This window comes from Egretta garzetta, unplaced genomic scaffold (genome assembly GCF_000687185.1).
Source record: "Egretta garzetta isolate BGI_Z169 unplaced genomic scaffold, ASM68718v1 scaffold44, whole genome shotgun sequence".
Classification (NCBI taxonomy): Eukaryota; Metazoa; Chordata; class Aves; order Pelecaniformes; family Ardeidae; genus Egretta; species Egretta garzetta.
In genome coordinates, this window is record NW_009259490.1 from 878,076 (window position 1) to 894,124 (window position 16,049).

At 42.1% G+C, this 16,049-nt stretch overlaps 1 protein-coding gene across 1 annotated transcript in view; it reads left to right on the forward strand.

The window, feature by feature from the left end:
* Nucleotides 1-16,049, forward strand: part of MOB2 (MOB kinase activator 2) — a 99,474-nt gene that overhangs the window by 80,630 nt on the left and 2,795 nt on the right. The window contains exons 2-4 of the mRNA XM_035892854.1: nt 7,877-8,037; nt 9,260-9,353; nt 15,916-16,040. Of these exons, the coding sequence (XP_035748747.1) occupies nt 7,877-8,037; nt 9,260-9,353; nt 15,916-16,040 (380 nt within the window). The remainder of the gene's footprint in view (nt 1-7,876; nt 8,038-9,259; nt 9,354-15,915; nt 16,041-16,049) is intronic.

The following is a 16,049-nucleotide window of genomic DNA, read 5'->3' on the forward strand; positions in this document are numbered from 1 at the left end:
CTTCCCATGTTGATGTTCTTTTATTTCCCAGTCCTGAACACATATATGTACATCCAGGATTTGTGTTCTGGGTGTGCTGTCACGCGGCGTTTTCAGCTGAAGACTAAGCAGTGATCTGGGTTAAAACAGGACATGGGATTGCAGAAAAATCTCCACAGAGATACTAATCTTGTACGGTTTTAAAGAAAGGGAGAAATAACAAATAGTCTCTCATTTTTTCTCAAAGGAAGGGCAACTCTACTGATGTTCAAATGAAACTTGTTACTGCCCTTTTCTTGCGTGCCATACAAATACATAAGGACGTTGAATTACCAAGAAGTGATATTTAAGCTGCCTAGCACCTCTAAGCTTCCAGTCCTTGTACTTAACTGAGGAGAAAAGGCTGTGGGCTGCTGGGGTAGGAAACCGGATGGCCTTCAAGAGTTTGTTCCTGCCCTGTAAAAACTGGCATAACCTGCTGCTTCATTGTTCTTGGTAGGAGTTTGTCACTAGGACTCATAAATTTTAGTTCATAAAATTTATGTTCATTTAGTTCATGTTTCCTTTCTGCTGTGAATGGGTTCAGGACTCCCATACTTACGCAGAACATTTCCAACCAGAAATTAACTGATTCCAGTAAAGCGCCACGGAAAAATCAGGGAGGTAACAAGTACGTCTGTGAGCAGCTAACCTGGCTTTCCTTACACAGCTGCAGCCTTCTGTGGATGGCTGAAATATTTGGGGTTTTCCCCTCTGCAAAAGGAGTACATTAGAGGGAGAGAGCTTGCATATTAAAATTTTTTACCTTAATGTGTTTTATTCCTTCTTCTGTTCCACTTGCATCCTATTTGACTCCTTACCCAAAGAAGGGAAGAGAAGCTAAACCGAAAACATCCAGTATACTTAAATTTTGAATTATAAACCCTTATTCACTGCAAAATATAAAAATATGAAAGCGTTTGTAAAGATTGGCCTAAAAGACACTGTTAAAATGTTGGCTTACTGCCTCTCTAATTCTGTGTTGGCTTAGGTTTTAAGAAGCTAACCAACCCCCTCCTCAGATTACCAAGAAAGTAGGTTTTGGCAGGAGTACTTCACTCTCTAATACTTCATCAGTGGAAGATATTTTAAAACATGACACTTGAAAAAGAAAGGAAAAAATTACAGGATAAAAATCAAAGGCCAAGATAGTTTGATATATCCGGTAGTATAGAGGTACCCCTGGTGAGGTGCAATATGGTGTTGCTGTTGGAGGCTGTAAGTTTTCCACAGAAATGTTTTAGTTGGGAACATACCATTTCACCCCCCAAATTTTCCAGACTGTGAACTATACAAGTTACAAAGCACAAGCTAGGTTACTTGATAAGTCGTCCCAAACCCTCAAGTGATTTTTTTAATAGCATTTGATGACGTTTCTGTGGGCATCTTATTTTTTGATCTTCCTTAAAATATTTTTCTTTCTGTGCCACTTTTGCATGCATTGGTATGAACCATGGGGCTTTTACTCTTCTCACCGATACTGACTGAACACATCACAGCTGGATTGTCGAGACACGCTGTCTTCTAAATTTGTTGGGATTGCTAGGATTATACCAGTTAACCTCTGGTAAGAAATAGGGTCAGTTACTAAAAAAATAAATAATATTAATCACAAAATAAGCATCTTTGTCCTGTAAGGCTTATAATCTGTGGCAATTTTCATCCCCACAGGCTTGAGATGGCTTGTAACTTCTGAGGATTGCAAAGGGGAGACAAATTTGCCATGTAAGGCCTGTTGGACCTGTTCTGTCGATTTTCAAATGGAAATCAGCATGTTTGAGACTTGGCTGGAACCTGAAACTGGTGCAGGATCCAGAAGGCATAAAGTGATTGGAGTTTGGCCTGTAGCTCTGCTCCTTGCCACTGTAGGGGTTTTTTTAATAAGCTTTAAACTTTCTAAAGTTATTCTTACATCTGGTACTAAACTCACTTTAATATGCCACATGAAAAAGAGAAAAGCCACTGACTACTTGCACTTGAAAAAATAAACAGCCACTCACCCCAAGGGTAGTTAGTTGGGTGTGAAGGGTAGGAGATGGGAGCATCATCGTTTGTCCTTGAAGAGATTCCAGTTTTGGATGCACTGTAAGAAACTGCACAGCTTGCTGGGGGACAGCAAGAGATTATTCTAGCTGTGCTGGTTCCCTCTGGAGAAAAGGAATGCTGAACTGGTAGAGATGGTCTTAAATTGCGTGATCAGTTTAGGGAAGTTTGGCATTTAAGAACTCACTCGTATTCCCCTCTGTGTGATCAACCTTGTAATAAATCAGATTCTCATGACCAAAACCAGGGATGCCTGGTACAGTTCCAAAGTGATGTGAACTATATCAGGTCATGAAGCATGTCCACATAGTGGACGTTGTGTCTTCGGTGGTACTTCAGCTAAGTCAGATTGCTTCCCATGTGCTTCTTTCCAAACAAATCAGTTTAAACTGAAACACATCTTTAATATTTGTACCATGAATAAACTTTGAACCTTATAGCCAGTTTCGCTATGAAATGGGAATAATATTTTCCTCGTATGGTTTTAAAACAAAGTTAATACCTGGATGGTGCTTTGAAGATGCTCCAAAGTATGGGGTCTTTTAAACCAAGAAACTACTGGGCATCTGATCAAGAAGGAAATGAGAGAGAGAGAGATTAGAGGAGTATCTTTATTAACTGAGATAGGATAAAAAGGCAAGCTGGGAAATTAGCAGTTTTGCTTGATCTTAACAAAGCAGTTAGACCAGGGGGAAAAATGATCACGGCCCAGTGGGCCTGTCACTTGGTGGATTGTCTTATACATCTTTCTCCAGTGCAATCGGGGCAAACTTCCAGCTGCTTTGTTTTCTCAGCTGAATACAAGACTGAGTATGAAAGCTCTGCTAGAAGCATTAGTGGATGTACTGTCTTCGGCTGGAGTCAGTTTGCTGAACCTTCTAAGACTTCAGAAGAGTGACCTTTCTTCTGCCATCTCTCATCGCTTTTCCCTCTCTGAAACTTGTTCATGGGTGTGAACTGGCCTTGTGGCATCATACTCAATTGAGTGCCTAAAACCAAACCAACACAAACCTGTCCTAGGAGTTACCTGAAGAATTAGTTTGTACTCTGGTTTGCCTGTCAATAAAAACTGCTGAGTGCTGTCTCCTTGGATTCTCTAAAGATGTTTGTTTCATTAATTAGTAGTTAAGCACTGATAGACAGGTTTTGGTCTAACCTCTTGACAGACCTTCACTGGACTGCTGTGTAACAGCTATTCCTCCCGCTGCTTTGGAGATGCTGTTGATCTGACATGGATGTGTTAAGACACATTTAGCAGAATTCTCTTATTTTTTAAGACAGACACAGGTAAACATGAATCAGGACTTTGGTTTGCTATAGGGTCCCTGTAGCAGTGTTTTGAAATGTACTGCACTTTTTGTGGTCTTATATGACATTTAGTTATGTTTTCCACCAAGTAATTATCTACAGGTCATGGATTTTGGTGTTTCCTAAATAGAACAGTAACACTCTACTGTTCTTGTCACTTTTCTTTTCATTGAAAGCAGGCTGAACGAGCTGTTGCGGAATGCTTACTGCTATAGTTTTCACTTATAAGGGTGTTCTGGGACATCTCAGAAATGGCTGCACAAAATTTTTCTTATTTGTGTACTTTAAACATAAAACGAAAAATTGAGGAAGGCATCTTGAACGTGAACAGCTTCCAACAAAGGAAAGAACGGATGCTTCACTTTGCACCTTTGGAGTTGGTTCCAGGTCGATGGTGTTTTCTTGTAAGTCTTTGAAGCAACAGTGAACTTGGAGGTAGGGGGGCTTAGAAGGAAAGAAGGAAGCCAGCTTCTAAACTTCATGCTATTTGGTAATTCTGGTAATTGTGAACGTATGAGCTTTGGCTTATCTAGAATATGGAACTATTATTTGTTGATTGTTAATCATACGCAATCAATGTTTCTAAAACTGTTTTCTCCGTACTGCTGTATGCTCCAGCAAATGCTTTAGTGTTGACTCGTATTGACAGTTTCCAAACTAAACCCACAGTTTTACAGCCTAGACTAAGCATGACTCAATTACTACAAGTAAGTCTGACTGTAACCTAAGTTCTGCCTAACTGAAGGAAGATGTGTGGTCCAGTTCAAAACCTGGCATTTTTAAGACTGGAGTTTTTTTTAGTTTGCACTTAAAGTATTTGGGCCATGAGGTATCCCAACTGTAGTGCATGCAGGTCATGAAAATCTGCTGGTAGAAACAATTTCTGTGGTCTTGGTTTAGTTCTCAGCAGCTGCAGAAGGTTAAAAAGAAGGTTGTACTGCACATGGTGATTTGACATTCAGGTTTCAGTTGCGTGAATAAACCCTTGGATATCAGTGATTATGGGCATTTTGCAGGTTCAGTGATGATACCCGTGAGTCAGGTTCTTGTTTAAACTGAGCCAGAGCTTTGGAAAAGGGCAGAGCATGGGATCCTTCCGGAAGCTTCTGTTTGAAGTGGTCCAGTTCCAGCACAAGGCAGTTGTGGAAAGACTTATGCAATCTGTTGAAAAGGCGCAAAGTGGCTGCATGGACTGATTTAACAGAGAGCTGACATTTGTGTGTAAATGAGGGGTTTGGGGTTTTGTAAAAGGATGACATATGGTTGTTTGCATTGGCAAAATTGTGAAATGTATGTAGTGTTGAATTTTTGTTTCTTTTCTTGAAATGAGGAGAAGATGTTGAAGTGAGAATGAGGTACACACTCCTTTCCTATTCAGTGGAAGGCTTGCCTCAGCCTCGTATGTCTGGCTTTCTTCTGTGGTTTTCCTCCACAGCCTGGCTCTATGACAGACTGTCTTTGACCTCGTCATCTCTCTCTCCCCTCCTCCTCCTCCTCCTCTCCTCTGAAGACTGCTCTTTAGCTGACGTGGCAGACCCCTAACCTGGGGCCCTTTGTTTAAGTGTCCTGAAGTAGCAAAGACACAAACTCTGTTCTATCCAAACTATTTCTCACAGATAACTTTTCTCCCCAAATGTGGTTAATGCGGTTTGCCAAAACGGTCTCTGAAGCTGAAGGTATTTTCTGCATGATTGTTACTGGAACTAATTTTTTTTCTTAAAAAATCAACTTATCTTTGAATGCATGAATCCTGCCTCCCCAAATCAAATGCAAAACCCACTAAACCCAAACCGGCTGAAAAAAAATCTAAAGAGTATATTCTGAATAGACCTTACTGTTGTCTGTCAGAGGCCCAGCAGGTATGAAGGTGCTGTATGTAGCGTGCCAGGCTTGGTTTCAGCAGTGTAGGAGTAAGGCAGCCTGTGCTGGGAATTAAGCAAATCCATGGCCTGGAGTATTTTTTACTAGCTCAGGGCCAAGCACATAGTTTCAACTGGATTTATGCTGTTGACTGTCAGGGTAAGGTCGTTTCAAGTCTTAACATGGTATTCCTGCAAAAAGAAGAGGTCAAACATGTTGCTTCATCTGCTATACAGTCTGGTTACGGACTATTGAACGAGACAATGCTGTTACATTTTCCTCAAATATCATCTCAAGCTCTTTGAAAATCTGAAGTCTTAGGCCCAAGCATAAATTACATATATCTTTCATAGCTTCTTTAAATCCTTTTAAGGCCCTCCTGCAGTTTTTGCTTTCACGGACTTTTCTTTCTTATCTATAGCTTATTTTTACATGGTGAGGTTCAGACGAGATCTAGCAAATGTAAGGGTTTGAAGACAAGAATAGTCAGCTGACAAGCAGGAGCTGCTGGTCTAACTGAGCAACCCCTCTGTATGAAGAGCCCTGTGCTGAGGAACATCTGACTTTGCGTGTCCTAAAACATCCCTTTGTGGAGCAGCTATGAGAATTAGTCCAGGCTACTTCATTAAATAAACATAAGGGACAAATCTTGCAGGCTTCGTTTGAATTGGAATGCACTGCTGTGGAAAAAAGAGATGGCAGGAAATGTGCAAGAGTAGCTACATGCTAAATTTATCTTCCCATATACTGGTTTTAGTTTATTCTCATACTGTATTTGTATTCTTTAAGAAGGTGTTCTGTGTCACAAGTGTCCTCTCTCTAAGCACAAACCTTTCTCATTAACATATGGCAATAAAGTGTGACCATCTTTTCCTTACCAGAGACCTCCTACAGTGCTTTCTGCACATCCTTGGTTTGTAAATACACTGTGAAGGTGTAAGCATGTATCGTGCGGCTGTCACTAAGTTTTCCTTGATTTTTCCTTGATGATGGCCTTCCTAAAGTCTTAAAAGTCCCTCTAGTCTTAATTTACTGGTTTGAGAGAAGCGTGACAAGACTCCATGCAAGTTCAATCCAATAAAGAGTGGCAGTGCTGGTGACCAAGCTGTAGTAAGTTACGGTGTGCCTTTCTTGTGGAAGGTGAATCTCGGTCTCTCCCTACTGCAGAGCTGACGATGTGAAGGATGAGTCATTCTGGAGACGGGTTTAATGAGCAGATCAGTAAAGAGCCCATAAAGAGAGAAATCTGAATAATTACGCTTTCTTTGGGGAAAGCGCTGACGCTTCAAACACCATTCCAGGAAAGATGTGCATCCCATCCTCACAGCAAAAATCAAGCCTGTGTGTATTCCAGACAGGGGTACAGCTGGAAGATCATTTAAAGGGTGTTAAGAGCAGAACGTAAGGTCAATTTCCTTTGGATGGGATCTTGATGAGTTTCAACAGCAAACTTAATGCAGTCATCTGCAAAGATGGGCTTGTCTTGGTTTTACAGATCCTTGAAAACCTCTTTAACCAAGAAAACCAGACATTAAAAAATCCTGGCATCTCTTCTTTGTGTTCATGTGATAGCACACAGCAAGTACTGCCTTACTGCACTTGTCCTTCACCATTTAACGTATCCTCTGCCTCTGGTTAGGTGGATTTTTTAACTGTAGAAACGCATGGATATGCAGCTGTTTGACCACATAGCCTAAAAGACCAAAGTGCTGACCCGCCGTCCTTCCTCAGAAGTCCTTACTGAACCCCCCGGCCCAGGACGACGGGTTGGGTTGAGAGTCAAGTTTGAGGATGTTAAAAACAGAGTGGGAGGAAAACTCTAGAGATTACATCAAACACTTTAGAAATGGGAGATGAAAAATCACAGTATGCTGTGGAGATAAATGCATTTTATGGAATGTGGTTTGTCTGCTTTTAGAAATCCAAATGGAAGCTTGTTTCATAATGCATTGGATTTTAAAGAATTCTCAGAAAAAGAACTCTGATCTTTTTGTCTCAAGTACCTCGGGAGCTGAGAAAGCACGTGTTCTTGTACTTATCAGTGCTTCTAGCTGGAGTCACAGATGCTCCCTTCCAGAAGGCTTCTGGTGTCCCACAGAACGTAGGGAGGGCTGGAGTAGCGAGGAATGCTGTCGCTTTGAGCAGTGCCAGCACATTGTGCGGAAAGAGCGTTTTTCCAACCGAGAGCTATCTTCTGGCAGCAGTCCGCTTTACGGTCCCTCAGACGCCCGTTCTGCAGGTGACAGTTAACTGTATGATGCAGCAGATTGTTGGTGTACTCGCGTCAGAGTGGTTCCTTCAGGCACAGTGCCATTCTGCTGTCACGACTGTTCACAGGCGTAAAGGGAGACTGTCACTCTCCCAATAATTTGCAATCTAAACTGACAGAAGGGCAATGGAGATGGAGCAGCTCAGTCTCAAGTTTCTGAACGCCATTCAAAACTTCCAGTGTTACTTGGAAAAAGTGACTGAGTTCAAATATGCTTTTTAAGAAACTGTCTTTTGCTTTAATTAAAAAAAAAACTGAGGGGAGAGAAGGCAGGAGGAGCAAATACAGGAGTTTGGATAAACCAGCTTCTTGCAGGTTTCTGTAGCTGTTCACCGACAGTAAAGGTAACCTTTCTTCTCTCTTTTTACTCTCTCGCAGGAAGTCCAAGGGAAAGCCAAATGGTAAAAAGCCAGCACCGGAAGAGAAGAAGCTGTACCTAGAGCCAGAATACACGAAATCCAGAATTACTGACTTCGAATTTAAGGAGCTAGTGATGTTACCACGAGAAATAGACCTCAACGAGTGGCTAGCCAGCAACAGTGAGTATTGTGATCGCACAGCTCTGAGCTTGCTGTCCACACCCAAGCATTCATTCACGGTTTCTTCTTACTGTTTTCAGTGCTTAGAAAAACACTCAATGACTCTTTATGCGTACTGCATAATGCACGTCATTATACCTTGAATAGTAATTAAGCTGACTTACATGCAAACCAACTGTGCTCAGCGGCGTGGACGCCTTGATGCGTTTCCTCCTTCCAACTCCCTCACTGTGGTGCTGAGGGCATTAAAGTTTTTGATGCTCTTTTGAGGACCATCAGATTCCCTTTGACTATTTGCTAAAGCGGCTGGTTCAGCATGTTTCTGACTCAAGCTATTGGTCTTCCAGAAACCTTGTAAAAATGGTAGTTTATTAAGACTTGTGTGTAAAGCAAGTTATGCTTAAAGCCAGAAGTTTTGAAGTCTTTTGGTTGGATTTCTCCTCCCTACTTCCTTCCAAGCTTCGGTGGAATTTTTGTGAATGTAAACTGTAGTCAAGCCGGAACTGAGAGAGGTGACTGAGTACTGTGACTGAATGCTGAACCTGTGCATCTCAGTTCTGATTTACAATACTTCCTGTGCTTCTGCTTCATCTGCCAGTCCTAACCTGCAGCTATGACCCAGCCTCGTTTATATTTTTAACAGTATGTGGTAGCAACAAGAAACTACTTTAAACTGCACACTTGGAAAGTTTAGAGTCTCATTAAGAAAAAGTGAGGTGCCCCCTGAGGAGTATTAAAGTGTTAAAATATCTTGGGAGATTTTGAAAAAGTAGACGCGTACTAGTTTTCATGCTAGTTTTTTGGTTTTTTTTTTAAGGGCAGTATGGCATGAGAACTATTAATGCTGCTTTATAGACACTGTACATTTTAAGTCTGACTTCAAAAGAACATAACAAATTGTTTGCCTTCAGCTTGTAGTAGAGTGTTCTACTGTAAAGGTGAGGCTGATGACGGAGACACTTTCCAGTCTTACTGCTTAGTGAGTAATAAGAGCTGATGCATCATGCTGCTTTCATCTTAAATCAAAACAAGAGCTTTCATTCTGTGTACCTCTTTGTTTTGCAGTTCAGCATTAGGCTCATTTAGCTAAATCATGTTTAAATTTGTATGCAAGCTCAAGACTCTGAGGTCACTTCACTTGCTCTATTTAATTGTCTGGAGGATAACCAGTATTTGAAAGTATTTTACGTCTAAATTTCTTTCCTTTGTGTTTATTTTTCAGCAACAACTTTCTTTCATCACATCAACTTACAGTATAGTACAATCTCAGAATTCTGTACAGGAGAGTCATGTCAGACCATGGCAGTGTGCAATACGTAAGTCGATATTTACAATTACAGGGTTTCCATGAAGTCTTCAGCGTTGCTTGGGGGAAGATTTGTATTTGTATTATATGGCACCGGGCAAGTGTTTTACAGCAGATCTCTGCTTAGTGAGACCGTGGCCGCTGTGCATCCTCTTCTTTCCCCTCAGCAGTGAAGGGCGGTGGAAATCTGGTTTTGTGGAGGACCAGAAGGACAAGAATCTTTGACTGTTCTGAGCTGGTTTTGTAAGGTCAGATCAGAGAGGCAGATTACCACGTGTGTAGCTTGGGGGGAGAGGGGAAGAGGAGCAAGGCAAAACCGTCCTTACTGGTAACAGTGCTGGGATTCCATAGAAGGCCAGGGAGGATAAACGAATTGCGAAAACCTCGGAGGGTGCTTTTGGTAGCTGGAATGCTGACAGAGCAGCAGGCTGCTGATGGACAACCTCTAGCCTGACGTGAGCCACTGGCTTTCTGCCTGAGCCCCTGGGCACAGAGGACACAAGTGGCAGCTTTGCAAAGAAGTAAGGAAAACGTTTTGGTTTGGCACTTTCCCCCTGTAGGACTTAGTAGACTTTTTTAACATTGACTAGCTGTCCCTTATGAAAGAAAGCTTTGTAGTTTTACTGTACATGGTGAACATAAGAAAAAGTTACCATAAACTCCTGCTGTTGATTAGCACAGTCCAACATGATGGAATATGAGATCTAGTCGGGTATGAATGAGCCTGTTGTACTGGGGCTATTTTTCTCCAGCACATGTGTTGATAGTCCTTTTCTTCCCTCCTCTTGCATTTCCTGGGATTAATTTAGTTGAGATGGATTTTTAAAGCAGAAGACCGAGCACTTAATGTTATAGCACATCAAACAAACATCCCAGGGAATGCGTGCAACAGAAGCAGAGCAATGTATTGTATCTCTGACAACAATTACGTAGTGCTTCGAAAGGAATCCTTGCTTAATGCACTGGGCTATCTTGTACACTGGAAATGAGTATCAGGGGCTTTCTTTGAGAGCACTCTAAAGAACACAAAGTGCATGGAGGATATTTTTGCATGTAGAAGTTGGAAAGATAACTGTCAGTAGAGAATTAAAGGCCATGCTGGGGACCTTGAAAGCAGGCTGGAGCAGAAAGTAATAAATCTCTGCTGGACCCAGATTTTATCAAAAGGAGACAGCATGCCTCCAAGTGAGAAATAGTGATCAGTAAGAGGAGTATTTTGTTGACTCTTGCTCCCAGGCTTTCTCCTGTTTAATTCCTGATGTAGCACTGGCTGTCCCAAGGACTGAGTTTAACCGTTTATCCACTTGGCTGATGGGAAATAGTGGCTAAAAGGAGAAGGTGGTGGTAGGGAACCTACGTAAGTGTTGCTCCATCCTGCTCTAGTGACTCTTGTAAACAAGAGTTCCCTGTAAGCAATTTATGCTGCAGAATAAAGAAAGGAAGTGCCTGTAGGCGGCTCCAGCTGTAGTCTGTATTTTTAGTGGTGAGGACCAATAGCAGAATGTTCCTATCCTTTGTTTTGGAAAAATTGCACTATTTGGGAATAACAGGAAGCATGTCTGCACTTGGGTGAAGAACTTGAAACGGTTTGTGTTTAGCTAAATCATAACTCAAGTATCTTCCTGTACTTGGGGGCAGATGACTGATTCATGTTTGCAAACCGTAGGCTGCATATTTTATTCTTCTATCAAGCGTGCGGGTCTGTGAAAAACAGAGGTGAGATCACCGAGCTACGCGCCTCAGTGCAGTGCAGCTTTGAAGGCCCTATTCCTAAGTGTGTTCTCCAAATATCTCTAATGACAATTTTGGATAATCCTTGTCCTTATCATCTGCCTTTCCCAGCTTTTCCCTTTTGGAAGAGATATGCCTAAATGGAACATGGGGAACTGCCTCAAAGGTGCTCATTTGTTCATACCCAGTTATGACTAAGCCATATGTCACTTCCCCCTCCCCCCTTTTTTTTTTTTTTAATCTTGCTCTAACAAAGTGAGGCAAGGACACGCTTATTGTGTTGGAGAAACACCAGTTGATGTGATTTATTGTGCCTCTGAGCTGTCTCCCATATATAAAGAGTATCACGGAAATGTTAGTGTCAGTTGCTGGTTAACCTGATGGACACTCCAGATTTGGCCACCTCTGATCCATTTGTTCGGGTACTTTGGAGTAAAATAGCATCTACCTCTGTCAGATTGCCACAGACTTACAGTGCCTTGGAATAAGGGCGCAGGGTGCCATTTTCTTCAGTGCTGATTTCTTCTTCAGTATGAAGGTCTGCATTCTGTTCCTCTTCTATGTTTTCCCTGCCCCGTTCTCTAAGGCGTGTTTTGGATCACACCATTCTGGTCATACCTAAGGAATGCTTTTTGTACTTAGGGTTGAGATGTTGAAGGAACTATTGAGAACGGGTTGCTTGTCGAGTTACTTTGCCTCCAAATGCACTGCAAATACTCAATCCTAAGTTTAGAGGATTTGCTGGCAAAATAAACACTGGTTCGCAGTTAAATATTTGAGGTAAGGTTTTTAACATCTCAGAGGCGCTGTGGCCAACTGACAAACTGCAGACAGATGCAGCTTTCAGCCCTCTGTCAGATACATGAGACAGCACAGCCATCTGCACACAATGAGGAAGAGAATTTCTGCTTAGGGTTACTAAGAGACATCTGACCAAAACTTTGTCTCCCTGTAGAACAGATGGAAGCATTTGCTGGCAAGGTGGGGTAATGCCAAGAGAAATACCAGAATGGGCAGTTATCTTCAAAATTTAACAAAGGTGGCATGAATGTAACTTTGGGAATGACTTAATTTTGCTCATTAATATGTTTATCACTTGCTGTAAAGCAGGTACTGTATTTTCAACACAATATTTACTATTTAGATTTAGCTATGCTTTATAGCTTATTATTACACAAACTAGCTTTAAAGCACCATGAGCTGTAAACTGGTTTTCTAGCTGACATTTGGGCAAAAATTCTCAAAAGAGCTGAAGTGAGCGGAGTAACTAAGAGCATGTGTAAGTGCTGTTCATGAGGCAGCGATCACACCTGAGGCAGAAATCAAGGGCGGATGCAAACTTCTAGGCAGCCCACAGAGAAGAGTGAAAGGTCTCATTTTGTTCCATTGAAATTCCTTATGTGATAATTCCTTATCACTCATTTCTTCTAATCTTGCAATCTCCTTTCTCATGTCTACCTTGCCCATAGCATCTCTGCATATGGGGGGTATTTCCTTTTAGAAATCTTCACTCAAACTTGTATGTTTTGCATTTTCTTATAGTTAAGTAAGTCCCCCAAGCTCTATGCGTCTACATGGTGGCTCCTTTCTCTTTTTTTTTTTCCTCCCATTGAAACGTTGCTTTGCCCCTATCAAACCATCACAGCTCTTCTGAGTTGCTGGCAAGCGCTGTATTACTGCCCTTGTGTTTGATACAATTTGCTATCCTGCATTCTTCATAACCCATCTTTTTGGTATTTCTAGCAGGACTGTCTCTCTTCCCTTTCCAGTCCCCATAATCTCCACAGCATTTGCTTTTCCCCTCCTTCCAGAAGCTTTTCTAATACACTGATGTAACTTCTGACCTGCCTTGGCTTCTATGTCATCAACACAAACCCAGAGTGTTTTAAAGGAAAAGGGATAAAATACCTATGTACAAATATTAAGATGCAGCACTGTGACTTCATATATGTTATACTTTATTATTTGCATCATAGGCTTTTCTCTGTTAAACCCATAGCCATTTCTCCCTGGGATTAGGATGGAGCTGCAAATTCCTCATGCTCTCTGTACTGGGGAAGCTTAAATCTGCCAGAATTTTACGTAGGACATAAAATAATCAAAATCAGTATCATGTGAGCACTTTTCAAAAAGCACCTTTAAGTGTCGCCGTCTTGTCCTTTCTGCTTCCCATCCATTGCCTAATATGGGGCTGTACTGTCACAGTGCCAGCGGTGGAATGCAGTTAGGCTCCTGTGCCCAGCCGAGCCCTTCCACGGCCCCAGCCTGCTTCCTGTCTTGCTAACGGAGATAACTCCAGCACGGGCGGGAGCGGCGTACCAGGTGCGAGGCGTTCATGGCGTGTCGGGGGCTCCTCTCCTCCTCCAAGACCTGTGAAGACTCTGTTCACAGCACTGGAAACATGAGGAAGACACAAGATTCTAATCAACAGGACAATCCTTGTAGTTATCCCCTTACTCCTAATGATTCTTCTTTTAATTGGTATTTTGCATAATTTTCAAGGAAAGGCAAAAAGGGTATGCAGTGGGATGTTACAGCAGATTCAGTCACTCACATTTTCATGTAAGTGAACTTGTACAGTTGCCAAACTGTTTCTTTTAACTAAAATCCAATTATTCAGATTCATTTTTGTGCCTAAGGGCAACTCTAAACTATGCTTTCTATCTTGCAGTTGAGGATTTCTGCAGCATGAGAAAGCTGCTGAGGTACAAACAGCCCAGGCTGCTTCTGCTCTTGGCAACAAGCTTTGTCTTAAGACGCAAAATAAGTCCGAGTTGCCTAGAACTGTCTTGCTGCAGCTTACTGCAGGACTAGACAAATGAGGTGGCTTGTGTTTGTGCACTAACATTGTGTAATTCCTTATATGTGGATTGTATAAAGGAAGTAAGCAGTGATGAAGGACACAGTCTACGCCTAAGGGCCCAAATGCTACTTTTGGTGCCTGACGTAGCCCTACAAAGAGCTTTTAACTCCTGCTGTTCTCGTCCACTTGCTCATCTTTTTATGCCCTTTTGCAGTCAGTCCTGCTCTCTCCAGTAAACAGAGTGACCAAGCACCACAGGCTGAAAATGAGCTGAAAGAAAAATTCTAAACCTTAAGTGTCTGCTGAACTGGTTTTCAGTTGCCCTTCCTCTCTTAAAAGTTTGAACTACTCTACTTACTTCTGTAGCTTCCTCTTGTTTTCATATGGCTTGGGGCATGAAGAGTATCATTAGTGTCTTCACCTCACCACCCTCAGGTCCCTGAAGAATCTTCCAGGGCAATGAAAACACATTGTAAAGTTAAACTTTTCATTTGCTACTTAACATTTTTCTTTAGTTGCTTCAGGACTGTTCTGCTGGTCAGTATACATAAAGCTTCACTTTCCCAGTGGCATGTAGATCCTTCCAGTTCAATGCAGTCTAGTCCTGTTAGACACAGAAAAAACATTTAATCTTTATCTTCCGTGCAAGAAAAAAAAACAAAACAATGTCCGAAGGTGGCTAAACATCACACTGAAGTGGTATTTTGTCTAGGGCTACAATGAGGCTTGTAGAGTGGTTTGTGTGAGTAATGTCAGATAACTGATCATTAGCCAACAGCAGCACGTTGGAGCTGAGCAGACAGGCCAAAAACGGTGCCCTGGCTTTATGGGCTCACGTGCTGGGTGAGGGAGGGGTCTTCCTAGCCAAGTTACGATGCTCAGACCACTTCCCATCTTGCTTCCAAATGTAGTTGGCAAACCCCACCTATGCGGTGTTCTGGGAAGACCAACACCATGGGTTTCTTATCAGTCCCATAACGATACAGGACTGCGCCCGGACCTTAGACTGTTTGAAGGAAGAGTTCAGGAACTGGAATTCAAGATACCTCTAATGTGACATTGGAAAAAAAAAAAGTTAAAAATATGTTTTGCCAAATTCCTTATCTGTAAAACATTTCTCTTTGTGTGTACCTAATGTGATGGATAGCTGCTCCTGGTAACAATTAGAGGTGCTTCAATTAACCATGACTTAAAGAGAAACAAAAAAGTAACAAACCTTCAGTGCTTTTGTAGCCTTCAGATTGTCTGGCAGGTGAGGGATGGCTGCAGTTAATCAAGAGGATTATGGCTATCTGACTAAACTAGGGTTGCTTTTGATGAGCCAGACAATATGGTGATGGCTCCTGTTCCATAAGGCCCAACAGGATTATTCACTGGTGGCAGAGTCAAATGTAAGTTCAGATGTTTTGTGGAGTCTGTAGCCAAAGGAGCAGAGTTCTAAGGCACGCTAGTAGGGATGTGCAGAAGGGTCCTGAAAACTTTCCCCAGACTGGATTTGGGACAGGGTTTGTAGCGCTTAAAAATGCTGCCAGTGCTTCAGAGCACCAGCTTGAAAAAGCTGGTGTTGTGGGGCCACCTTCTGTCTGTTTGATAATATTACACTACAAGACTAATTTCTGTATGTTTTGTGATGTTAAGCATCAGATCACCAATTTATCACTGTGCAGTGTTGTGGCCCTTTAAAAATAGTTCCATAATGCTTTCCTGTACAGTGCTATAGACTGTAAGCAACCCCTCAGTCTGTCATGGGTAGGGAGTTACCCCCCCTCAGCAGAGCCCCTCTCCATGCAGGCTTGTCAGCAGGCTTTCTGTGCTCGATACTACCACTGAACCGACAGGGAGAAACAAAATTGGCTAACAGAAATTCAAGGCTTTTGGTGTAGGAAGATACCCTGGAGTGAATCTCTTGTGTAGCGGCTATGATGTGTTTTGGAAGTGTTGCGGCTGTTGTTTTATGTTATTTAGACACTAACCTCTCAGAGGAGTTGAGCTGAGGCGCCAGGGTGTAATGTGGTGACACTGTCAACTCTCTCCACAGACAGTACTACTGGTATGATGAGCGGGGAAAGAAGATTAAGTGCACTGCTCCTCAGTATGTTGACTTCGTCATGAGCTCAGTGCAGAAGCTAGTGACAGATGAGGACGTCTTTCCAACAAAATACGGTACGTCTG